The sequence below is a fragment of the Homarus americanus genome, unplaced genomic scaffold, assembly GCF_018991925.1.
Source record: "Homarus americanus isolate GMGI-L3 unplaced genomic scaffold, GMGI_Hamer_2.0 scaffold20465, whole genome shotgun sequence".
Classification (NCBI taxonomy): Eukaryota; Metazoa; Arthropoda; class Malacostraca; order Decapoda; family Nephropidae; genus Homarus; species Homarus americanus.
The window spans coordinates 10,342,227-10,369,838 of NW_024756914.1; the positions used below are offsets into that span (position 1 = coordinate 10,342,227).

At 39.2% G+C, this 27,612-nt stretch overlaps 1 protein-coding gene across 11 annotated transcripts in view; it reads right to left on the reverse strand.

The window, feature by feature from the left end:
- The window catches only part of LOC121857224 (protein Gawky-like), a 103,804-nt gene extending 81,101 nt beyond the window's left edge, over window positions 1–22,703 (reverse strand). For 8 of the 11 annotated variants that reach the window (XR_006087135.1, XM_042353181.1, XM_042353184.1 and 5 more), the window contains exon 1: window positions 22,613–22,703. Coding sequence is in view for 6 of the 11 variants with exons in the window: in XM_042353184.1 (XP_042209118.1) it covers window positions 22,613–22,622 (10 nt within the window). In the remaining 5 variants the exon portion in view is untranslated. Of the gene's footprint in view, window positions 1–1,088; window positions 1,151–3,722; window positions 4,069–22,612 lie in introns of those variants that run through there. The other 3 variants (XM_042353182.1, XM_042353185.1, XM_042353183.1) reach the window with 3 other exon arrangements.
- Between the last annotated feature and the right edge of the window lie 4,909 nt (window positions 22,704–27,612).

Sequence of the window (27,612 nt, forward strand, 5' to 3'; positions counted from 1 at the left end):
CTTTAGGTGATCACACGAGCACAGCCCAATACAGTACACAGAAATATGTTGTTCATTGTTAGCATAAAGTTGTCCATGTGGTGCTTCTCATCAAGTATGTGTCTCATAATCCAGTGTCTTGTTCCACTGTGAGTTTGTTCATAACCACATAAACAGCCTTGTGGTTATGTACAGTATATCCCCGTTTCCTGTAATGCTCCCACGGCATCCTAGGGATTTGTAAGTCTTTGGCTTGTTCGCTACAACACCAATGTTACACTTGAGTATTCACCACAGAATAATTTCTTGTAAATGATTTTTTAAAATTTCTTTGTATCTGAGCAATGTGTTTAAAGTAGGTTAGGCTTGGTGTAGTTACGTATTCCTTTGTATGTGTGTGTTATGAACGGCATGAGTGAGCAGAAGAGGCATCTGACGCCTTCCTTTTATATGGATAGTACTGTACTGGATCTTGCCGACTATTTTTTTTTAACAGTGCTTTGGTGTCTTCCAGTTGTGATGTGCAGTACAGAGTATACAGTAATATATAAATATGCTGATAACCACAAGGAAAGAAGAAAACAGGTGAGAAGGTTGGGTCACCTTACCCTCTGACCTGACTACTGACTGGTGCTGTGCTATTTAAAGATTAGTAGGGTCATTACCTAATACCTGACCATTGTGGACCTGGGCTCACCCTCCTCTGTATATATAACCTTGTTTTGTGCTTCTCTTTAGTCTGTACTCGCCCCTGAAGATGTGAATTACACGAAAGCGCTTGGGAACTTCGTGTTTTCTTCTTTCCTTGTGGTTATCAGCATGCATATATTGGTTCACGTCATATGGGGTCTTGTAATTTTGCAGTACTGTACTGTTTAAATCACCAAGCAGGCCTGGCTATATCATGTTGCTAAGCATTATCTTTCACTCACTCACACTTGTCTGTAAGCCTCCCAGCCACTGTATCAGTGATGTAGGGATCTCATCATGTTTGTACCCATGACCCCTATCTTGACCATCAGCATATTTATCATCAATTACTGGAGGCAGTAATAAAGTGTACCTAGTATAAATAGTAAACAATAAAACAAGTGCTGTTTATGACCAACCTCACCCCACTGCGTCACACACACGTCACTTCACGACTCTTCCTAGCCCCCGTGATGCCAACCTGTGGTAAGGACATGTATTTCTTTACTGTTTATATCATGTATGACCAGAGTGTAATATTAGAATTATCTTTTATTTGTTGTTTAAATTTTCCCAAACACTGTACACCCACATGGGAGGTCCTAACCTTAGCCCAGTGCCCGGGGGTAAATCAAACCAATAGCATCTCGCTGGGTACGGTATGTACAGTATTTACTCTGGGCATCAATATTCTGCAAATTTCAGAAAAAATTAAGTGACATTTTCAAATATGGCCCTTTGATTCTTCTTCCCCAACTACTCTCTGGTTAATATTTCAGGCAACCTGCATATATGAAAAATGGCCACATTTACATTGTAAATTTTAAAATTATCATAAAAAATAAAGCAAATACAGTACATTTAAAAAATGGCTTAAAAAAATAATACAATGCTCTATAGATTTATTGATGGTAAAATGAAACTCAACCCCCCCCCTCCCCCCCAAATACTTGTTCATTGCAATAATCAGTATTCATGAAAGTATTGAAAAGTGAAAGCAGATCTTATAGGCATGAGTGCCCGTTACGGACAGTGTGGATACAGCACACTGTATACTAAGCCTTCGGTACACCAAGAGGCAGCATGGCCGGTACTGCACTCGCCCGCCTTCACTTCCCCAAGTTGTAAACTAAAAATACCCATTTCCAGCTGGGACTGCCCGGGATAAAGTCACCGACCCCAGGGTGAGCGCCACTTTACCGCCCAACTCCATGTGATAGATTTCAGGGTAAACAAATATTGTGCTTTCAGGGTAAACAAATATTTTAACTTTCCCTTTTCAAGTACTGTATTGTACTGAAATACTGTATGATTGCTATTTTGTACTGTACAGTACACAATAACACCTCTTCCTGAAAAGTCTAATGTTTTCATTAACCCAACACTGATCATTAACTTCCAGTTATACAAACTCATTACCGAATTGCCTCAACTAGGCATTTATATTCAGTATCTTCTGAATATTAACCCTTTAACTGCTATCGTCGTTTTCGGCCGATTTACCAATATCGCGTCAGGGTACAGTTTAGTCGTCTCAAAACAATTTGCATTTGGCACCGTGAATTTAAAGCTGTGCATCAAAATTTATAAAGCACTGTACTGTACTAAGTCAATGATTGATAGGCACTGTAAGGCTGGTGGAGCCTCAAATTAACTTTCTGTTATCAACTTGGAATTATGTGCAATTACTTATTGCTCACCACCCTCCTGTCCTCAGTGGCCTACACTTATGATGCCACAGCCTGGCTCACCATATACCACCAACACCATGTCCTTTGTCATCACCACCACCACCAGGGTTCAGCAGTTGCCAGTTATCAGGTTTTTATTCTCACCTTGTGTACAGTGTATAATAATGGACTTACTCCACTATAATGTGGGATTGTAGGGTAACTTTTGGTTTGTACTTTAATAATGAAAATACAGTGATCCCTCGGTTAATGAACGCCACGGTTAACGAATTACCTTCCATAAGATTCTTCACTTCGGTTAACGAAAAAATTTTGGTTTACAAATTCCTTACGAATTTTTCCCAACATGTTTTCGCCTGCTCACCAGCTATAGTATTAGTCCGCCAATACAGTAATCGGTTTTAGGGCTTAAATTCGTAACCATTTGAGCAAATATCAAGAAGGTTGTACTACCGGGTATTCAATAATTTTCCAAGTCTTATACAGTATTAAAGTTTTTAGTCATTTTAACAATTATTTAACATAATTGAAATACAGGGAACTAGTTTTTAGCGCGCCAAACAGCCACTCAACACACCCAAAATGGCGTCAGTGTGTGTCCCTGCTCAGTGGAGGAAGCTTCTTGCTTGAGACTCTCTTGAACATAAACTATTTTTATGTTTTTACAGTACAATTATTGGTTATTCTGAAGTTTATTTTACATATTGACAATATATAATGCAGAGGGAATAAAGTCTCTCCTTGACTTACGACAACCCGGACATACGATGGCCGTGGTCGTATAAAATATTTTTAACACTACGTATTTTTGAGTCTCGACATTGGTAATCGCGCTGTGTACAGTACTGACAAAATTTTCGTTTGTAATTCCCTTTAAAATGGCTGGCAAGCATAAAAGTGAGAGTTCTCATGGTGCTGAGAAGAAAAAGAGACACCCATTTTAGAATTTCTATGTATCATTTTCGCCTTACGACCTGGTCGTCAGGACGGAACCCAGTCGTAAGTAAGTCGAAGAGAGACTGTATACATTTCTTTGCACACGAGTATAACCCCGTCAGCAGATGTTATTCGCAGTCATTTTGAGAACCTAAACCCCGCCAACTTTTAGGGCATGCTGTACAGTACTTCAATTTCACAAGAGAGGAAGAGAATTTGAAGTTGCCTTGTACAGTGTTAGTTTCAGCAACTATAGAGGCCAATAGTCAGAGAAAGCAGTGACCAATAGGTGCATACTCTACTGACCTGACTTGACCTAGCTCAAATCACTGTGTACAATACAGCATTACCATGATACAGTATGCTACCTGGTTAATACTGTACCACAAAAGGGTGGAAGAATATCATTATTCAGAAGGGACTGACCTGACCTGACAATGGTCAAGAATTGTGGGTCTTGTAGGAGACCTGTTGTTTGCACCAGAAGTGTCAGTAGCAGATCCAAGAGGGAAGGAGAGCTGAGGGTGCCCACAAGGCAGGGATAGTGTACCCTGAGGGTAAAGAAGTATCTTTCTGCCTCCCAGTATTTCTTCACCACATCTGCAAGTGGCCTCCCAAGGCCCCCTCTTCAGATGGTCTGCCAGTACCCTTTGTCAAGATACCAGTACAGGTCTTGCCATTGACATGTGCCAGTGACAGTGTTTGACCTGTTGACGGTGGTCTTAACAGTGAGAAAAAGCCGACGGTCACAATCCACATGACCCCATAACACCTGTAACATTTAATATCAATTTCATTCTAAAGTATCCAAAGTGGAAACACTTGCAATTAGATAACAAATTAACATTACCATTTTTTTTATAGGTAGTCTATATGTAGACTCCATCAAACTGAAGTGATAATGGTGAGATGGATGTGTAATGTGATGCTGAACTGAGATAGGAAACCCCATGCAGAGCTAAGAGAGTATTGGTGGGGTTTGGTGTAAAGTTAGGCTGAGACAGTTCACACATGTGGAAAGAATGGATAACAACTGGGCCAAGAGATATATAAGTTAGAATGGCAAGGGAGGAGAACTAGGAGTAATCTCTGACAGGAGCAACTGACAACAGAGGGGTAAGTCATATACTGTATATAGAAGTCAATAATCAAACTCCATTAAAAAAAAATCAGGTATACAGTACAGGATATAACAAGCACACCAGATTATTGGTAAATGTTAAAGATAGACAAGTTTCTTATATTGTTCACTAGTTACATTACTCTCTGTCCTCTGGTACTGTACACACCTGCCAGAGAAACTTTTGCAACATTTGAAATTTTTGGTGAAACATTGACAATTGACTTATTTATTACTTACTCTTTAAACTAACAAATGATACTCACATATGAACACTACATACAGTACAGTAGCTAGGGCAACATTTTGATACAGTACCAAGAAAACTTTGCTCACTGTAACTGTCTATGAGCTGTAACCTCTTCAAACTTTACCCCAAAATTTTGTCCGAAGCCGCCCACCCTGTTTACAGTACTGGTACACAATATAGTATGTTTCAGGTCAGGTACACTGTACAGTACGCAATACTATTACTTTTATTGTTTATAACCCCACCCCCGGGCTAGGGTGCTGCTGGCTGTGTCCCCCACGTGGGGTAAATCGAGAAAATCAACTTTTCCAAAATAATTGTTAACCATTTTAAATGATAAAACAATAAAAACAGAAGTAAGAAAAACTATATATTGACCCTCTATAAACTTCCCTGTGGCAGCAGTGGTGCGGAAGATAAGGGGACAGTGTTGTTTTGACGGCCAGTGCTCGTGGTCACTACGCACTTAGTGGCAATTTTCTACTTGCCTTTGTGCCCGGGATGGCCAGTAATGCATATATTTACTGACCATAATACTTATTTCCTATAAATATTTCATTTTGAATTTATTTTATTTGCATTATTTTTCATAAAAAGTGCTCGGCGACACACACACAGGGTGTCTACAGGTTGAGGGACAACTCTCCATGGGTACAGGCTAATGCGTACTAACCACAGTGAGACCATCCACGTCATCCTGTGTGTGGTGTGACCACCAAATAGTCATGCTGGAGCCTTATAACTCACGCTGGGCATTCAAACAATGGCGGGAAAAGGCGCACGATCTGGAACGTCAACCGGGGCGTAGGGGTTAATGGTTATATGGTACACTGCAGTACAATATATATATATATATATATATTTTGTGTATAACTACAGTCGTTTCTGCTACAACGCATGTTTTGTCAACGCGAATTGGCTATAACGCGATGGACGAATAGAAGAGCGATATTTGTAAAACACAAACGCGTGTTGGCTGTATCTCGATTCCACTCCAACGTTTTAAGTGTACTGTCGCTTGGCGCGGGGTTACGGAGTGTTTACAGTTCACGTTCGACATCACATTTTCAACTGATTCACGTGTTTTGTTTGTGATGTGTTATTTGATAGGGACTCTATAAATTTCATTCTTTTTTTTTCAAATTTAGCTGTTCCCATAAATACTGTATGAAAACAATAAATAAAAATAATGTTTCGCAGTGCGGACTAACAGTAATTTAAGCCCGCTCTCTCTGTTTCCATCACACAATCAGTTGAAACACGTGGGTTGTTTTGAAGCGTCCTTTGTGATTTTTGCTTACTATTTCTCCTATTTTGTGGTAGTAACTGTGTTACATTTACTGTATGATTTCATTATTAGATATGAATGTAACATTTATTTAGATTTCTATCCTTTGTGTTCGGCTAACTACTAAATTTGTTTTCAATTTTGAGTAATCTGCACCTAACCCTGTTTTCTCCATAAGCCCTGTTATTTCTATTGCGAGAATATCTACAACGCGAGGTTTTACAAGAACACAACTATCGCGTTATAGCAGAACTGACTGTATTCCATAGTTTATACAGTACACAATTTATTGGTAGTTTTACAATTTTTTTTAATTCCTGATACAGGATGTGCTAAAAGTGAACTACACGTACAGAATAAATAAATAATTTAAATATCAATAAGTTACAGCCTTAAATACCAAACAAACTGACCAACTTGATCATAACTGACTCGGCTAATGAGTGCAGATACAGTGGTCCCTCGGTTAACCAACGGTTCAATTAACAAAATTTTGGTTAATGAATTACCTCCCATAAGGATCTTCAATTCGGTTAACGAACAAAACTTCGATTAACGAAAACCTTAAGAAAGACACGTTTTGTTGTGAGCATCAGCTGATCAGCTAGTCCGCCAATACAGTAATTGGTTCTATGTTTACAATCGTTTCCAGTGGAGTAAATATCAAGAAGGTTGTGCTCTTTAATATTTTTGCATTTTTTTTATTAAAATTATTAGCCATTTTATAATTTAGTTAACAAATTGATAATATATGCAGTACAGGGAACTAGTTTTTTGTGCGCCCATCAGCCGCTTGACTCACCTGCCAAAGCGTCAGTTTAACTTTGTTTACAGTGGCGGAAACATCGTGTGTGTCGCTCTCTTGAATACAGAGTATTTTTACGTTATGTTAAAATTATTGGTCATTCTGAAATTTAGTTAACATATTGATAATATATAGCACAGTGCAGTGTTGATTTAATTACACATAGTGAACTTAAATTTGATTGGTGAAATTACTGCATCAAGCATGGGTCCAAAGAAAGACGATTTCAATTCAAGTGAAACAGGAAATTATTAAGAAACATGAAAAAGGCATTAGAACCAATGTACTGAGTAAAGAATATGGCATGTCGGCATCAGCTGTCTACAATTATTGCTTCCAAGAAGCATTAAAATGCTTCTCTCCTCCACCCCACTTCCTTCTCTTCTCCTCCACCCCACTTCCTTCTCTTCTCCCTTCTCCTCCACCACACTTCCTTCTCTTCTCCCTTCTCCTCCACCCCACTTCCTTCTCTTCTCCCTTCTCCTCCACCACACTTCCTTCTCTTCTCCCTTCTCCTCCACCCCACTTCCTTCTCTTCTCCCTTCTCCTCCACCCCACTTCCTTCTCTTCTCCCTTCTCCTCCACCACACTTCCTTCTTCTCCCTTCTCCTCCACCCCACTTCCTTCTCTTCTCCCTTCTCCTCCACCCCACTTCCTTCTCTTCTCCCTTCTCCTCCACCCCCACTTCTAATTCCCATCATCATCATCAGCCAGGAGCCTTCTACACATACACACCTCAAAGTAAGTGTACTTTACTGCATTTTGTTTATACTTTGTATGTACTTTTCTGTGAGCTGGAACCAATTACCGTACCCAATATCCCATTGAAATAATGGATTCGGTTAACAAACGACTCTGTGAAACGAACTGTTTTCATTAACCGTGGGACCACTGTACTGCTGTATATGGTATCGATAACTGACACAGTTAATCAATACAGTAGGTATGTTCTCCAGGTCTATCCCCCCCCCCTCTCATCTTACAACCAAGATAAATTATTTGGTTAGTTATTTCCTGTTCAACTAAAACTAGTACAGTACAGTACTCTTTATTACGTACTGTATTTCTTAATGATAATCCAGAAAAAATTTAGTTTCCTCCATTATACAGTACACTAAACAACTGCCTAGTTTAAATGGTCATAACCAGATCTCAGTCCCAAGAGGCCTACCACTACCATCAGCAAAGAGGTGTGTTTTTAATTTATAATTTCATTATCATATACTGTATAATATTTTAAGAGAAAAAATCAGACAAAGAAAGAAATCGACAGTTTTCACCTAGAAAACTGCAATATGCAATACTGTTCACACAACTTTAAAAAATGGCACCACTGTAATGTACTGCACCCTACTTTTCATTTAATAGTTGTGGAAACTTGCAAAAGACTGGACTTCATTAATGAACACTGAAGATTTTTTTCTTACCCAGAAAACAGCAAAACTATAATGCATTCATGTCAAGTTTTACCTTAATACTAGAATAATACAACCATCATCAACCATCATGCTTCAAACAAGTTTGACTCAGCTACAACCTTGACCTTTGACCTAGACAACTGAATTTATTGCTCTGCACTTTAGTGATACTGTACTGTATCATAGATATTTATGTAAAGTTGTATCCATAAGCCTCACTGTACAGGTACAGTATCTGTATTGATGCAGGAGTTATGATCCAAACTAGATTATGACTTTCCTGTCATCTTGAACTTTGACCAAGTCATCTCAACAGCCTCTCATTAAGATGCATTACCTCAAGATTTTGTTAACATTAGTCAACCTACTTCAATGGTGTACAGTAACAGTACAGTACAGTACAGTAACAGAACAGAACAGAACAGAACAGTACAGTACAGTACAGTACAGTACAGTACAGTACTCTGGAGAAACAGCCTAACAAAGCATACCAGTACCGGTATCTGAGGAGTTGTAGGCAACTCGAGGGGATAAGTCACCCCTGACAGAAGGCCAGGTGACAGTACCACACTATACCTGGAGCTGTATCACCTGCTCTTGGTACTGTACTAGACACATGTTCTTAGTTTAATGAGAATAAACCTAACAGTTGTTGAGATAGAAAGTTCCACCTATCAGACAACAGCCTTTCAGTCAAAAGAGTGTTGTTACATTGAAACCCAGGTACAGCATTTGCTTCTGCGAGGGATACATACAAATAAAGTTAGTGTTGTGGTGTACATAACTCACACTGTACAATGAGTTTCAGTATAGTATTGTGAAGAATATTATAGCTGGACATGCACATTCTCTCTCTTAATTCCCAAATGTACCGGGTACTTTTAATAATTTTTAAAACTACATTGAGCATTACTATGAAATACCTAATTTTTTTTTAATTATAACAGCCTTCCAGTTGAGGATGCAAGACAGCTAAACTGTATCAGTGAATTACACGGGATATGTTGAAGGTGAATGCAAGCAGGGGTAAAATTTCAGTCTAGTACAGTATAGACGTGTACGTAAATCTCATAACGTGCACAGGACATTAACAGTATTAATGGGAAAGAAAACTCAACTGGAACAAGTAGATGAATGATAAATATGGTCTACAATTAACAAGACTGGCAAAGGGAAAGTAGAAAGTGATGAGACATTACTGTATTGTGAGGAAGAGGAGTTGTTGGTGCCCTGAATGGGGGAAAGTCAGGCCTGGAATGTGCAAGCCAGCATGAAGCGCTTGTTCTAACCCTCAAGTACAGTATACAGTACTGTACTGTATACATAAGAGGGAAAATGAAAATTTATGCACAATTCATTACCATTATCACTATACTGTACAGTACTCTGTATGTATGTATGTATATATATATATATATATATATATATATATATATATATATATATATATAATGTGTGTGTGTCCTGCATGATCAGTACAATCACAACAGACCATAAAAATGATGCAGTACATTCAAATAACAACAAATACATAAATATAAAAGGTTGTTTTTTAAAAGACCAAGGAGCCACCCTATATTATGCAGGGCAGTGTGTTCCACAAATTAACTGTGGAGCATAAACAAAGATTATGACTGATTAGAGAGCCTGATGATGGGAGTATACTGTAATCTTATGACCCTGTTGAGATAACAAATCTCAGGTAGACAGCAACTGGGTGTTAAGGTTCACATAAATCTCACGGAACACAACAAAATATGCCAAACAAACGATGATGCTCAAAGTCAATCCAATCAGCGACATAGAAGAATTTTCTACAAGTCATCCTTGTTTATACTGTACGGTACCAGTTTCACAAGAACCAGATTCAGTTTACTTTTACTACCTGTAATTCATTTATGCTGGGCTAAAATTTGCATGTACACAGGTGCTTATCTTGCCTTTCATCTTTCGCAAACAAAATGTATCACAAAAAACATACTGCAGGGTACAATACACCTGGAGCTTACTATGTAAATATCTTTTCTACTTGATGTCTTAATTTCATAATTTTTGCCACTGATGATGGGCTCCCAAAAGTGCCCTAAGTTCTGCTATAAGTAGAAGAGCCAAGGTGATGTAAACACTAGAAAGTTAAAAGATACTGTACTATTCAAATGGTAACACCAGTACTTCTCCCAGCAATGCCCTTCTTAATATAAAAATAGGCACTTAATATAACATCTCGGTATTGGTATCCAACTACAATATATTGATCTAAATGATGTTAAAGAATTTGTTAATCTAGTGAGTATTTTTTGATGATTTCAACTAAATAAATGTGAATGGGTCAGTACCCACCACGGACATTATGAACACTGAAGGGGTTAACCCAGTAAGTTGAGATCAGTGAGGCTGATCTACAGTAGAGGGAAAATGAAGAGATGTGAAGTATTCATGACACAAAATCATGATTCACTATCAGTAACCAAGTGTTGAGGCAAATACAGTACAGTACAGTACTTGAGGCATCCCGCATCGTAATGTGCATTCAGACCATCCGGGCGAAACCCGTCTTGTGTTGGAAAGCACTACTGTATTTTCGGGCTGGGTTTATACTGTACAATGGTACCGTAGTTGAAAAGATCTCCTTACTACACTGTAAATAAGGTTTAAAGTCCTTCAAAAATAGGGTAGAACATCAATTTGTGGCAGACAGGAAATTATGGGCTTGGCTTTCGTGTCGTCAGGTGCTCTCATCCAGTCAGCAAGTGAGTGAGAGGAGCGGGCGGCCAATCAGTGGCCAGCCTACAGCCTCCTCCCCCGTCTCGGCCAATGACAGTGAGCGTCTGCTATCAACATCACGGCCCCTCCAGCCAATGAGGCAGAATCCCTTTCTCCCTCTCCCTCAGTTTTCCTTTGTTGTGACAGGATCTACACTGATATCGCTTAAAGTCTAAAAAGCCATAAACGGGTCGGAGTTTTGTTGCTTCAATCAACATTGCAACAACCAAGTACGGGTATTCCTCGACTTACGACCACCCGGATATACGACCGCCGCAGTCACAACAAATTTTTTTCAAATTACGTATTTTCGAGTCCCGACGTTAGTGATTGCACTGTGTACGGACAAAATTTAATTTGTAATTCCCTTTAAAATGGCTGGCAAGCTTAAAAGTGAGAGTTTTATGGTGCTGAGAAGAAAAGGAGACACCCATTTTAGATTTTCTATGTATTATTTTCGCATTTTCGACTTACGACCAGGATTTGGGTCCCTAACCCCGTCGTAAGTCAGGGACTGCCTGGACATTACTTCATGACATACTATCTACCATCTACAAGTACAGTCCTTTAGCTTCAAAATGCCTAAAAAATTAATGCCGTATCAAACAACAAAGCACGCTCGAAGTTGGAAAAACTTTAAACGCGCTTTTCTCGGTTTCAAATTCTGTTTCGAATAACCCATAAAATGCATGGTGCCTCACTTCTCTTTCTTTTTGGCAACATTTAAAAGTTCTCAGATTGTTTTTCTCAAACAAATGCCAAAATGACAGCCAGAAAACCTGCTGATCTTTTGCATTTACACATACAGTACCTGTATAAGTTATAAAATAAAGGACTGATAAACAAATCTGCTTTCAAGCACAGCCCAAGACGAGGCAGTTCACATGAAACAGGGTAACGACTGGAGAACTATGATACCATACCTTTAGTTTCCTCTCTATGTTAGCCAGTAATTTATCAACCTTTTGGGTACTATATCAGGCACCCATCACACCAACCTTTTCTTTTAGGGTGACATGACAGGTGCCACACTCCATGCCACAGCTCACCATACCTCACCATCTGGAATCCTGTACCAACAAGTCATAAATATTTCAGTTCCAGCTCACTAATCCCATAACCCAGAAGGGGGGGGGGGGGTTAAGCTGTACTTCATAAACAGGGTGGGCAGCTTCGGACAAAATTTTGGGGTAAAGTTTGAAGAGGTTACAGCTCATAGACAGTTACAGTGAGCAAAGTTTTCTTGGTACTGTATCAAAATGTTGCCCTAGCTACTGTACTGTATGTAGTGTTCATATGTGAGTATCATTTGTTAGTTTAAAGAGTAAGTAATAAATAAGTCAATTGTCAAAATGTTTCACCAAAAATTTCAAATGTTGCAAAAGTTTCTCTGGCAGGTGTGTACAGTACCAGAGGACAGAGAGTAATGTAACTAGTGAACAATATAAGAAACTTGTCTATCTTTAACATTTACCAATAATCTGGTGTGCTTGTTATATCCTGTACTGTATACCTGAAAATGTGACTTGAATGGAGGCACACTATGTGAGAATGGTCTTGGGGGTGACATGCGACACAATCCATTTATTTTTCACACACATTTGCAAGATTGTATAATGTAAAACTTGTACAGTACAGTAATGACATTATGCATGGTACTGATAACATGATAATAATATAAAAAATGCATAACCTACAGCTCAGGGTCATACACGACCATTTCCTGTACACTGGAGTCCCGTTAATTTTTTTTATTTTTTTTTCTTTCTTAATGTATGATATTAAAAGATGAGTCCCGAACAAAACCAAATACAGTAGCATCTTATTTTTGTGCAATACAATTTTCTTGAAAAGTTTTCCCTTGTCTTGACTCCTCTTCCCTTTATGACCGACTGTACTGTACTGTATATCTACGGTATGTAATTTTGTTGCTGTAGAAAAACGATTGGTTGATTTAGCTGCCTATTTCCTCCAAATAAGAAAGGCTATCCATTGGTTCCAGTTGTATGGTATATATAAAACACTAATTATCTCCTATCCTGTGTCAATGAACAGGTACAGTATTCCAAGACCACAAATAATGAACACAAAGACCCTACAAAAATAAGGTTACCCTGGAAGGAATATGTAGACAAATCTTACACAACCAACAACTGTAAGTCACAGTACAGTACAGTACAGTCTCTTGGTACAGAGACTTTACTGTACTGTATCATGTATCCCACTGACAATCCTTGTACTGCAATGTACTGTATTCATCAGGTGGGCTGACATATTGATTTGGCAGAAACAGTTGGATTCGTGCTCCACCTTTGAAGGTGGAGATAAGCCAAGTGTGGAGCATCCCCATTGGTGAAGTGAGGATGATTTGTATATTAACACATACATGATGACACCCCCCCCCTGTCATCCACTATAAACATAACTTGTTCACTTCATGTTTCTTTTCGTAATGATATCTTTTGTTAAACGACCCACTCCCCTATGCCACTGTATGTAATAAGTCATTTGTCTACTGTATATTTTCAGCTTTTGCCTGTCCTGGGTAAAATGAGGAACAAAAGGGATCCCCCCCCCCTCCAGTAAGAAGCTTAACTTTTGGGCAGCTAGAAGAATAAGGTAGGTACAGTAGGTAAATGGAAAAAAGAAATGGTGAAAATTCAAGCTGGTTTAATTGCATACAATCTGGATGATACTGTATTCATAACGTTACCATAAGGGGCGCCCACAATGGTAATCACCCACACCCAAAATTCCTGTACGTACTTGATTAGTCACGGCAACCATTCTGGTGTGGCTAGGCCTGCTGGTATTAACTCCATCCACTATATTTTGTAACCATTCACAAGGCCTATGATGTTTGAAAAAGGCCTAGTTATTGGATGGAGAAATAATAGGTGCAACACAGCATGACGAAGATGATTCCTAAACTACAGTACTGTATGTCATCTCCATTACCCAAGTAGACTGAATGCCTTAGAACTAACAACCCTTCAGACAAGGCACTACAGGACAAATCTCACTGAAACATTAAAAAAAACTGCAAGTGATGAAGAACGTGAACCTGGGACACATCTTTGTGACGGTACGCACCACCAACACGAAAGGACATCACTACTAGCTCGCCAAGTTCTCATGTAGAACGAACAGAAGGAAATACTTCTTCACAGAAGAGGCCAGTAGACCTAGGGAATGGTCCAAGCAAGGATAAAGAACAGTACAGTACAGGGCTTCTATATTGTCCTTGTCAAATTATCAAGAGCAATGAGGGATCTTACACAGGGCACTGGCCTCCTTCCCTCAGTGGGTGGCTATTAGGTAAATAGGAATTACAGGTGAGCTTTCTCTGAGAAACTCAGCTCAGTATAAGCTGGGTGTGTGAGGCACTGGTAGACTGTGGGTGGTGGTGGGGGTTCAAGTTGGTAATGGCAGTCATTTCATAGGTACCAGTCAGTAAAGCATAGTACTGTATTATAACAACATAAGAATGGAGGAAACTGCAGCGGGCCTATTGGCCCATACTAGGCAGTCCCATTTACATCCAGCCCCTAGTGCTCATATATCCATCCAACCAATGTTTGAAGCTATCCAGCGTATTAGAGTTAATGATGATATTTGGTAACTTGTTCCATTCGTCCACTACTCTATTTCCAAACCAATGTTTACCTATTTCGCGCCTAAATCTAAATTTGTCAAATTTAAAACCATTGTTACGAGTTCGCTCCTCGTTGGATAGTTTGAGTACCTTTGAAATGTCCCCTTTGTTTAGCCTTGACTTCCATTTATACACCTCTATCATATCGCCCCTCACTCTACGTCTCCTGAGGGAGTGCAAATTAAGATGCTTTAACCTGTCTCTGTACTCAAGGTTCATAATGCCCGGGATTAGTCTTGTCGTTCTCCTCTGAATTCTTTCCAAGGATTCTATATCCATTCTGTAATACGGCGACCAGAATTGAACTGCGTAATCCAAGTGAGGTCTCACAAGCGCAAGATATAGTTTTAGGATGACCTCGCTAGTCTCGTAACTAACACTCCTTTGTATGAACCCAAATACTTTATTAGCTTTGTTTCGAGCAAATACACATTGTTTACTTGGCTGAAGATTCCTACTTATCATTACTCCTAAATCTCTCTCGCAGTCGAATTTCTCAATAACATCGCTGTTCATCTGGTATCTGGTTTCCCTGTTTACATCTCCTATACGGAGTAGGTACTTTGCATTTGTCCACATTGAATTTCATCTGCCATTTTTCAGACCATTCAAAATTTTTTTTTAGATCTTCCTGTAGTTTTGCAGAGTCCTCGTCAGATTTAATTACACATCCTATTCTAGTGTCATCAGCAAATTTACTTATGTTGCTGTCTACGCCGATATCTATGTCGTTTATGTATATAATAAATAGTAATGGTCCAAATACTGAGCCTTGGGGTACCCCACTAGTGACGTTGCTCCAATCGGCTTTAGTGCCATTAATGCTCACTCGCTGTTTCCTGTCCTGTAACCACGCCCTAATCCATTTAAGGATGTCACCTTTGATGCCATGAGCTTCTACCTTTCTAATTAGTCTTTCGTGGGGGACTCTGTCGACGGCTTTACTAGAGTCGAAGTACAAAACATCATAGTCGTGCCCCGCGTCCACTAATTCGAAAACTGATGAAAAGAAGTGTTAATCCTGGCAACTGTATGAGTGAAGCAGTTCTTCCACGGTAATAGCTAAGTGCAAGGATATGACATATGATAAAATATTAAGTCCTGTTTCTTAATACAATAGGAATAAGTTAACTTTCCTCTTTTAATTACTGACTACTGACCTGCAGCCCATCTTTCAAAGAAAACTATAATAAAACACCCATAAATTCACTGTGTTTTATAGAGGACTGTTGTAGTTTGTGCAAATGTGTTAAAATGTGGTTATTTCTTAATTAAACTTAACCTAACCTTAGTAGATATGAAAAACAAGTGGCAGAAGCATTATTAGAAGACTTCACCAAAGAAACCTACCTAACTTCCTCTGCCTGGGACCCCCAGGTATATTAAACAGAAAGATCTTACTATGATATGGTGTAACTTTACGTTTTTTTGTGGACGTGAGAGCAACCACCGGTACCGAACGGTTCATAAGCATACACTGAGCATCAGGCCCGGGCGGCAGTGTGTTTCGAAATACGTCAATATAATCAACTGTTCCTGGGATGAGACGTCACCGCCACATTACCGTCGAGAAGACAAAGTCGTGTGTGCCTAATTACTCACCAAACGAAGCATTTGTACAAGAAATAATTACCATATCAGAACTTACTGATGAAAATAAAGTAAAAAAATAAAGAGCAAAACAAATAACTCGGCCACAGGACAAGTGATGATGTGGCTCTCTTGCTCCCCGTGGAGACAAACAGTGAGTCACACTATAACCATAACCCCATAATAAATAATCCCTAACTCATAACTCATTTAACTTTTATATTATCAATGTTTTTATCTGAATATCTGGATTCACTTAATTTTTCACAGGAAGATGTGTGTGTGTGTTATGATAGTTTAAGGGTCATACAATAATGTTGGAGTTGGACAATAAACACTATTTGTTGATAAGGACAGTATGTGTGAGGATAATTGTTAATTTAGTTTCTGGGATGAGGTAATGCTGAGGATAACATTCTTGGAGTGGTTATAAAAAAGTATATTGCTGGAAATCACTACACCATTGGTGGTAAGTGTCTATGCTGTATAATACTGTAGTTCACTTTATTAGGATAAGGGACAAAGATCATAGACCCGTTCAGTCTAAAGCTACCGTCACGTTAGTCAGTGCCTGCCACCCACCCATCACCGTAGTCACACTATAAAAACAACTGCTAGCCCAGTCCACAGTCAAAACAAAGCCAGCACTGTGATAAACAGAGGTTAGGGTAAGTTTAATATGATTAAGTTATGGATACTGTAGTAATGTATATACCATACCCTGTAGGTTAGCCCATGTTATAATATAAATTATTCTTATCTTTGTTAATTATTAAATTATTTGGTTTTTAATTTGAAGTTGTTCTTTTATATACAGGGGGTCCCCGGGTTACGAACGGGTTCCGTCCCTGAAGGCGTTCGTAAGTCGGATTTGTACAAAAGTTGGAACACGTGCTATGTGCATGCTGTGCTTACAAAACAATGTTTAAAATCTCACTATATAATAGCCTAAGTCCTTATATACATCTAAAATCACTTAATTTAAGACAAAATACAGTAGTAAATGAAAGTAAAAAAATAAATCATCGGGTAAATAAAATACTGTACGTACTGTAAATTTCAAGTTTAACCCTGTTTGTAAGTCGGGGATATATTGTATTGTATTTCTTTTTAATAATTTCAGCTATGAACTAATATTCTATTCTACTCATTGTACAATTTGATGTTATGCGTTAGAATTGTCATCATGAACAATGTAAGACAAAAGTCGTGTCCTGACATTTGGTGACAACATATGCCGAAGGGCTAAACTCTTGGTGCCGCTCTGCCTTGTGGTAGGGCTCTCATAATGTTTCACCAGTTATAATTAATCTTCGGACAAAACCGTGACACGACTTTTGTCTTTGATTGTACAGTCACTCAAAAAATTATCTATACAAAAATGGTGTTGAGAAAATATGACAACGGGCAAAGGATTTTGACAACCCTACCAAGACAACAGGAGTCACAGTGTTCATTCTGATATCCCCCACCCCCAGTAGATAGCATTTTAGTAACAGTACGGTATACACAGTATATTCTGAACAATGTTGTATTAAAAAATAATTTCTTCCTGCCTAACTTGCTCTAGTAATTAAACAGTATTGCCTCTTATGAGACCAAGAAATTTGTTGCCCCATATTTAATGTTTCTGGCAGACCATAAGATACTGTACTGTTGCTATTGTTGTGTTATTTACCATCAGAGATCAAGCAAGTGTTGCATGATAAATTCTTGATTAATATTGATTATCCACACAAGACTACACAAACAATTGACATTTCTATGACCTCTAGTTACTGTACTTGGTAATCACACACTCCATAGTACTGTATGTTGGTCTTTTCTGTATTCCTCCAGTACTGTACCCACTCAGTACCACTGGTGATAAGCATCAAGACACACACCTGGTAATAAGCCTTAATTACGTACCACTGGTGATATGCATGAGAATGATGTCCGTAAGATAACTGAACAGTATTTTTCAGGAGCCACTAAGCTTGCCCCAGCTCTCACTTGGTTCGGCCATGTTAACGTGTTAGTGTTCACGGTTTTAAGTCTTTTTCAGGTTCAATAAAAATTTCACTGGCAATAAGCATGATAATAGTGGTGACAGGCTTGGTAAACACCTGAGTGGTAGGAGCAGTAAAGGGAGCATTAAGTCACCCAGTGCTAATGAGGACGGGATATATGTACACCTTATCTGCCCAAGCTTATTTCACCCAAGGATGAACCACCCTAACACTAGGCTAATTTAACATAACTCTCCAGGAGGTATCATTAAGTTAGGTTACATTGGTGAATTTTCGGGCAAAATTAGGAGAGAAGTCTTGCAGGTGATCTGTGTTTGGGGACAGGATAGACACTTGTTGGTGATGGGGACAGGAAGGACACTTGGTGATGGGGACAGGATGGACACTTGGTGATGGGGACAGGAAGGACACGTGTTGGTGATGGGGACAGGAAGGACACTTGTTGGTGATGGGGACAGGATGGACACTTGGTGATGGGGACACACTTGGTGATGGGGACAGGAAGGACACTTGGTGATGGGGACAGGAAGGACACTGGGGGACAGGAAGGACACTTGTTGGTAATGGGGACAGGATGGACACTTGGTGATGGGGACAGGAAGGACACTTGGTGATGGGGACAGGATGGACACTTGGTGATGGGGACAGGATGGACACTTGGTGATGGGGACAGTATACACACTGTTGGTGATGGGGACAGTATACACACTGTTGGTGATGGGGACAGTATACACACTGTTGGTGATGGGGACAGGATAGACACTGTTGGTGATGGGGGACAGGATAGCCTATGTAAGTGATGGGACCAACAATGAAACAAACTCTCTCGCAAGCTGTACACTCTGATTATCAAAACCTCCACACCACTCAAAATTTTGCAGGTTTATTTCAACAATATCCAGTGTCCAACAATCGACCATTACTGTACTATCAAGAGAGGATGGCATCATGGCTCTATACATAAATTACCTACAGTCACCTTTGAATTAAGATGCACCAAAACTATCAAGTAACAATACAAAAGAGGTAGCTGAGATAGCTATCAAAAATCCATACCACTCAATTTTTTCAATGTTAAGTTTAGAATTGTGGTAGGAGTCATGGGGGGGGGCCAGGATGTTACTAACTTTATAGTAAACACTAGTACAGTAGTGAGGAGGACAGGGAAAGGTGCTGGGCAAAACCTAACATAAACACCACTAATGGAGACAGGATAAACACTACAGGTACAATGGTAATGTAGCCAGGGAGGTCATCCGTGTACCAGGATTAGTGACCTACAGTATGTCAGGTGCAGGCAATTTACCGCCTCTAGTCATTTGGTCAAGTTGTCAACATTTCAAAGGAAACGATATGCTAAAGGGCAGTACAGTAGGAGCGAGGTGACGGGGGTTATGACCTCGCATGTTACCGCCACTGACACCAAATTATAGTAGCTGGGAGCGAGTGGTAGTTAAGGTAGGTGCTCACAGGTGCCACACACCCTGCATGTGTGAGGTAAGGTGACAACAATAATGACCACATGACAACGATTACCCTACCGCTACTGACACCATTTGGACAGACAAGTGATCTGTGAGTTTATACACACAATATATTTGAATGCTTTAAGATGTGTATTTTCCCATTAAAATGAAAACGAGCAAGCAAAGTCATCAAAAAATTTGTCAGAGCAAGTAAATTTCAAGTCACTTATATACCCAGGACAAGTATATAATCATTGCACATAATGGGCACAGCCTGGGATAAACTACTGTACTGGTAATGGAGACAGGATAAAAAGGGCTCATACGGCCAATTGGTTGTATGACTTAACTACATAGTGTACTGTAGGACATTTCACCCACCATAGAACACAAAATTCTTTCTTACCGAACAAAACTGACAAAGCGTTCCAGCAATGCATTATATTGTGGCAATAGCAGACAACTTTTTGCTTCACAGATAATAAAACAGTTTCAGGTTATGTTAGGATAAGGTGGTTAATTTGGCCAATAATTTTTCATTTAACATTGCAGTATCTGAGGGGTCCTTCTGAAACTGTACAGTGTATATGAATTGGTGCCAAACTCTGTGTTCTGTTGATGGTTCACCACAGTTCAGGAATCACGTTGCATTCTAGGCTCTACGTAGCTGTTCTATCAATCTGTCCCAACTGTTTTTGACATTGTGTCCAACAAGATGAATGTTCAAGAATTTTTATTTGACCACAATTTTCTACATGCTCCTGTGTTAGACGAGCTAAGACCGTTACCCGAACCCAGGAGAATTTACGAAACTTATCACACTAAACATATTGCTCATGCACTTTTTGTTGTTACCATGACATAAGGAAGCAGTAATGATCTATAGTGATAATGCAATAGGTAGTTAAGGCATGCAACTCATCTGAGCTACTCCTCAAATAACTATACTGTATATGTAAAGCAAGGAGCCGGGGGTAAAAGAATTGCTGAGGGCCAGAGAAATTTCTTTTGAAATGTCGTAGACAGAGAAAAGATAAAACCCTTGGTGTGGAGGAGAGGACAGATGCTGCTGGCCATGAGAAAAGGGTAAATAAAGTAACTGATAAGGACAGGATAAATACTGCAGGTGATGTAGACATGTTGGTTTTGGTGATAGGAGCAGGATAGATGATGTTGTTGAGAACATGATAGATAATGTAGTGATGGAAAAAACACCTGATGATGGGAGACCAGATGAAACACCTGATGATGGGAGACCAGATGAAACACCTGATGATGGGAGACCAGATGAAACACCTGATGATGGGAGACCAGATGAAACACCTGATGATGGGAGACAGATGAAACACCTGATGATGGGAGACCAGATGAAACACCTGATGATGGGAGACCAGATGAAACACCTGATGATGGGAGACCAGATGAAACACCTGATGATGGGAGACCAGATGAAACACCTGATGATGGGAGACCAGATGAAACACCTGATGATGGGAGACAGATGAAACACCTGATGATGGGAGACCAGATGAAACACCTGATGATGGGAGACCAGATGAAACACCTGATGATGGGAGACAGATGAAACACCTGATGATGGGAGACCAGATGTAACACCTGATGATGGGAGACCAGATAAAACATGTAACGATGCTGATAAAACCACTTCTGTTAATGATAGGTTCACACTAATTAACATGTGAACAGGTAATAAAATCATTGGTGACCGAGGCACATACGATACAAGAAAAATTTAGAGCAAAGCATTTATTATGTAATGATGAATAAACTGCAAGCACTGCATTGTCCTTTAACAATTCCTTTGCATAATGTTGGTCATATGTTGTAAAATTATCCTTTTGGTCATCCACCTATTTGGAAGTTGTTCAAAACATCAAAAAACAATTTCTACCTAACTTAACTTAAAATCTGCTGGATGACCAAAGGATAATAATACCCACAGTTTGATGTAATAGTGATCATGTTACTTGCAAGGTAATTAACGTGAGTACTGTTAAACCTTCGTAAGTTTGACAGTACTACCATCATTGTTATTTGAATACAGTATTGTGTACTGATTAATGTTGGTTGGCGATATGAATATTGTTGGGAGTTTATAACTGAAAATATAAACAGTAATCATGGGGGAACGCATCGCAACACCTTGGACACTGTTGCTTGCACCATATGCTATTATCTATGGTAAATTGTTATATGGTTTGCTTAAGAATAGTTTGGATTAGTTTAAATTGCTTTAAGTTTCTTGTGATAAATGGATAAGTTTAAGAAAGTTACTCGTAGGTTAGTCAAATGTGTACAGTACAGTAGTGGACTCAAATATTTTGCCCTGACTACTAACATTCCCAATACTAACACTAATATCGTTATGGTGCAAATAATACACTAGTGATGAATGTTTTTTTGTGTTTTATAACTCTTCAAAGATGTTGGCGAGAAACACTCACAGTTCCTTACGTTACAAAACTGTATTATAGCAAGTATATGAAAGGGATGGTTATATATACTGTACATTGAACACAATACTACACATCGACTCAGCTGGAGGACTCAGAACAAAACTACAGCATAAACAAGATGAGACTGAGCCCAACCATCCGTCCATCCCAGAGTTAACTCCCTTTTTCATACTGGTAATGCTAGGTACACACGTAGTCCTGTTGGTGAGTTGGTATACTTAGAAATCATATAAGTTTAAAGGAGGAAGAGAAGATAGAAGTCATCGGCCTACGTTGATGATGGCTCCCGTCTGTCTGCTGCCGAATGACGAGTTTGTCTCGACCGTCCGTCCCCAAAACACTCACTGCTTAACACCACATTTTCCACCACTCCTGCTTTGTTTAGCCACTTTTTTATACACTGACTACATCCGTGGTTCACTACAGATTTACTTCTGCTATGATAGGGAGATATAAAGCCTATTGTGCTTACTTTTCGCCATTAAAACAGTCTATGGCTGGGCGACGTGGTACTCGGCAGCCATTCCGCGGGTAACACTGAAGGGGCCGCTAGCCTCGACCCGGGACCCCATTAATGATCGCGATCACACTACCCCCATCACCAGTTTTTAGCCCTTCTATCTATAAAACCTCATAAAATAAAAAAATAGAGTATCATCAGAATGTATGCAATATCTCAGGGCATCATTCGTCGTGTAATTTCGAATAACGCTAAATTAAACCTTACTCCAAAACGCAAATATAAGTTGCAGTAAAAACGTGTGGCGTTGGATGGCCGACTTGCCAGAAGTCTTCATTTTAAAGCATTCTATTTTGGCGACACATATTTAAAACTACATACCAGTTCTACTTTCTGGTAGAGTATACGGTAATTATTAAAGTGTGTTGGTGAATGGGGGTAACAAGGAAAATAAGCATGGTGGATAAGAATGTGAAGGTGGTGCGGGTGGTGACACAGGCCAAGTTTGGCTCGCCTGTCGGGCTCGTGGCGTCCAACATACGTACACACACACACACACACACTCGCCGATTTGCTACGTAGCTCAGCTCAGCTCACAACTGCCTCAAGAAACTGGCAACTGTCGACCGCCCGGTGCACACATTCCTTAATCCTATCTCCTCTCCTACTCATTAAATAGATCTCCTAAACTCGCTCATCAAACCATTCAACTATCACCTGTCCACTCTAGTGCCACTTAGTTCCCAATTCTGTAAAGGTACTGAGGTCGCAGCTAAAACAATAAAGCAACATGTGAATTGACATTTCAGCAAAAATGTTTAGAATAGTAGAATTGTAGATTACATTAAACGTTCGAAGCAGAGGTGAGAGGCTGAGATCAGTGGTAATGAGAAATAGGCACAGTATCTCGCTTGTAATTTTGTTAAAACTAGAATATATCTACTGCTATATTTGTCTACTGTTCTACTCACTACAACAATATAAGAAAGTAGAGTATACCATGTTTAGAACGGTGCTGATACAAACTGACGGTGAATGTTCAGGAATGTTAAAATCTCGAATGATCCTGGATAGCAACAGTCGTACTTCTTCTTTGACCCTTATTGATTCCATATGTGCGAGTTGCGACTTAAATTATTAGAATATGGCTGGATTAAGTTACGTAACACAATCTATGATGAAATACAGGGTAACAAGAAGGAACCATAAAGACAGATTTCAGGAGAACTATTTGTGGAATAGATGGTGAGGTGGGGGTGGCGAGGTGTTGGGCCGCACCCGTGCACGAGTGTTGCACGGCGGTGGTGGCAGCGGATGCTCGCATCACCCGCGCCGCACCACAGGTGCAACGCCGCCCCCAACACCGCCCCTCCCGACTACACTGTACACCGCACCACACTCCCCTAATCCCTATAAACTTTTAACTTTTTTATGAATCCAGAGTCACGAGCAAGAGATGCTGGAGAACCTGTGTTCAACCAACTGGGCAACCAAATATAAATAAAACAACTAAACCTCTGGTAAGCCGCAGGTTAAGATGGATATACTTTCTGCCTAACCAAAATGTTTGAAAGGGTAAGAACATTTTAATATATTACAGGTGATTAACGGAACACTTTAAAGCTTATTGTGGTGCATAAAGATATACCACGAACGTCAAACTACCTTAAGTTAAACATTTAAAAGGAAGTTATTTTGCCCATGTCCGTACACTGGAGGCCAGATTAGGGGAGCTGCGCCAAGGTGATGTTCACTACATATTTGTTTTCTTTGTATACATTATAAATCATGAAGTTTTTAATATTGATAATATCAGTAGACAAAAATATATATACATATAAACTGTATATGGGAGAGACTTATGACTAAAAGCAAACATAAGAGATCTTCCAATGTAGGTTAATGAAACTTATTACGTAATTAGCGATACGTTTGTTTTAGTCTGGTTTTATTAGTTGTCTGATTTTAAAATATGATAAAATGGTCACAGATATTTATGAGATGACAATCAAATAAATCCGGATTCCAGTTATAATTGGCTAGAAGGTCCTCCAGACTCCAGAGGGATGGATGGAATCTATTTTGTAAGTTGTGTTGCGTAACATCTCGCCTCACACTTACGAGCCGAGGACAAACAAGTGGAGTTTCTGCTAGAGCAAATAACTAGGTAAAATTTCTTCATCCCTAAAGCAATTTATTTTTCTTATGGTTAATAAAAGAAACGTGTAATTTTACTATTAAATACTATACTTCCGGTTTGATTTACCCCAAAGCTTAAGGGGAAAACTTAAATGAAAATTATCATGAAACGGAACAGAATGATAATTTTGGTGTGTGTGTGTGTGTGTGTGTGTGTGTGTGTGTGTGTGTGTAAGACATAGCTTGAATGAGAAAGTTGTGCCTTTATTGGTTTCGGTTCCATTTTCCGGCGGTTCATTGGCCGGAAGATGTAACCTAGCCTAACCTTACCAGTCAACCATCATAGTCTACAGTACTGTATATAATTCTAGGTTTTATTTACTAAAGTGTCGCAGAACAACTTTAATTTTCAATGATAAATACTGTAAAAGGAGATAAAATAGTTGGGGGTAAAAAAATATTAATAATACTTGCCTTTTGACTGCCATGTTCTTATGGGTATTTCTTAATATTCAGACGTTATGGATATACTGTACAAGATTTTTTGGTGCACCAGCAACTCTACTGTATTATACACCGAAGGGAAAAAATAATTTGTGTAATAGACCGTTATTATCTACGAAACCTCATACTGAGAAATACTAACTCATGGCATTGTTACACCAGCAGCTTGTATCTGTGACTAAGGAAATTTGATACCTTTGCAAGAGCACATAAGTAAGATATACAGGAATATTTTCTTACACGGACTGTGATGTTTTTTGGATCACCTGAAGAATTGTCACCCCAGAGTTTGGCAGGGTGACAATTCTTCAGGTGGGATATCCTGGGGTGACGATTCTTCAGGTGGCAACACCTGGAGTGACAATTCTTCAGGTGGGGTCAGGACCCTCCATGGTTAGGTTAGGTGTATATTATTCTTTTTCTTTTTTTTAAACTTTTCACAATAAAGATGCATAACACAAAGGAATATATTTATGTTATCCTAATTATACAAATTATATTCACTGTGGGCTGGGGTGACGATTCTTCAGGTGGAGCAGGCTGGGGTGACAATTCTTCAGGTGTGATATCCTGGGGTGACGATTCTTCAGGTGGACATTCTGGGGTGACGATTCTTCAGGTGATCCATTGTTTTCAGTTATTAACCCGTGCTATATACAGTAAGAGCTGAGTGACAAGTCCAACGTGGACAAACTAATAAATACTGTACCGTAATCATATTTAGTATCTCACACCTGTACCTTAGGTTAAAGAGGCTCATCAGTATAATGCAGTAGCGATATGGACAATAATGTAAATATTGTTATGTACATCTTACTTGAAATAAACTTCATCTGGTAAACATGTTTATTGACGTCACAGACTTAATATTTTCCTTTCTTTGAGCTTCTCGTCATAACGTTTATGTAGTCCAAATCCGCCATGATAGTGTTTTCTTTGAACATTTACCTGTACCTGGAATTATTCTACCACTATGAAGACCCAAATTGGAAATAAGTGGTACGAATACTTTATGTGTTATCCTTGGTAAATGTTTATATGCTTATGCTCTATGAATTTGGGGATTTTCTACCCAATATACAGTACTTTTTCAACTGTCAACATCCCAGGCGGTTAAGTGGCAGGTTTACGTATTCGCGTTGGAATGAAAATAAGAATTAGAGGAATCGCCTGAATATTAACCCCATCTTATTTCACCTGAAGATTAACTACCCTAACTTACCCCCAAGTAACGTCACAGAAATGTCAGGAAAAAGGTCACAGAAATCTCACGTCACAGGAAAAGTCACAGAAATAAGTTACAGGAAAATAAGTCACAAGGAAGTCACAGAAATGTCACAGGAAAAAAGTCTCAGAAATGTCACAGGGAAGTCACAGAAAAATAAGTCACGGGGAAAAGTCAGAACAGTTACAAAGAAATAACAGAAATAAGTCCCAGGGAAATAAGTCACAGGAAAATGTCACAGAAATGTCTCAGCAAAAAATCAAGGAAAAAAGTTTTGTTAGGTTTTAATTTTTTTAACACAGGGAAAAATGCGTTAGTTTCGGATAGTGATTATTCTAATGACCATAGAAAACATTCAAAACCTAACCTTACCTCAATCAAAAAGAGGACAGTTGAAGAGCGTTGATAACATGAGATGAGTATATTTCCAATGTGGATGTATATACCGTTGCAATAATTATGTTCGTTCATTAGCTTTCCAGGTTCCGAGACCAGTGTTTGGGCTCTCATCTCTGCCTCTGCACATGACTGTATTTATCTTTCTATTTCAGATATGTCATCATCATTGGTTGGCTGAAATCTACGTTAGAAGAGAGAAAAAAGTCAATGCAAAATGACTTAAGGCTATACTGATATTTTCAATGGTATCTAACTTGGCTGAAGATATAAAAGTCCTAAACTATCTATGATGTATCCATAGAGTCTTGTGTTTTTGTAAACTATACCAAGGGATCAAGATTCTAACTGGAAAATGCGTTCGGTGAAGATGAATATATTAGTATTTATATTATAAGCTCAATCCTCCGACCTTCCTTCAACACGTAGTCAGTCATCACTAGGCTGTCCACACCCGGCGCACACACCACTTCCAGCCTCTCATATTTAATTAATAACATCAGTGGAGTTCTCCCTTCCTGCACGCATTTTTCCTTCTGTATACATATCCTGCTGGCTGCTGCTTCTCTAATTTAGGACATGGAAGCACTCCTAACATTCACAGATTAATATGCAACTCATACAAGGCGTACACGTATTCATTGCGTGTCCCGCTTGAGTACATGGAGACTACAGGCGGTGTGATAGTGTTTGTTTAAACCTTTAATACTGTATATATTACAACACAAGGATAAACCCTTTGTTATTT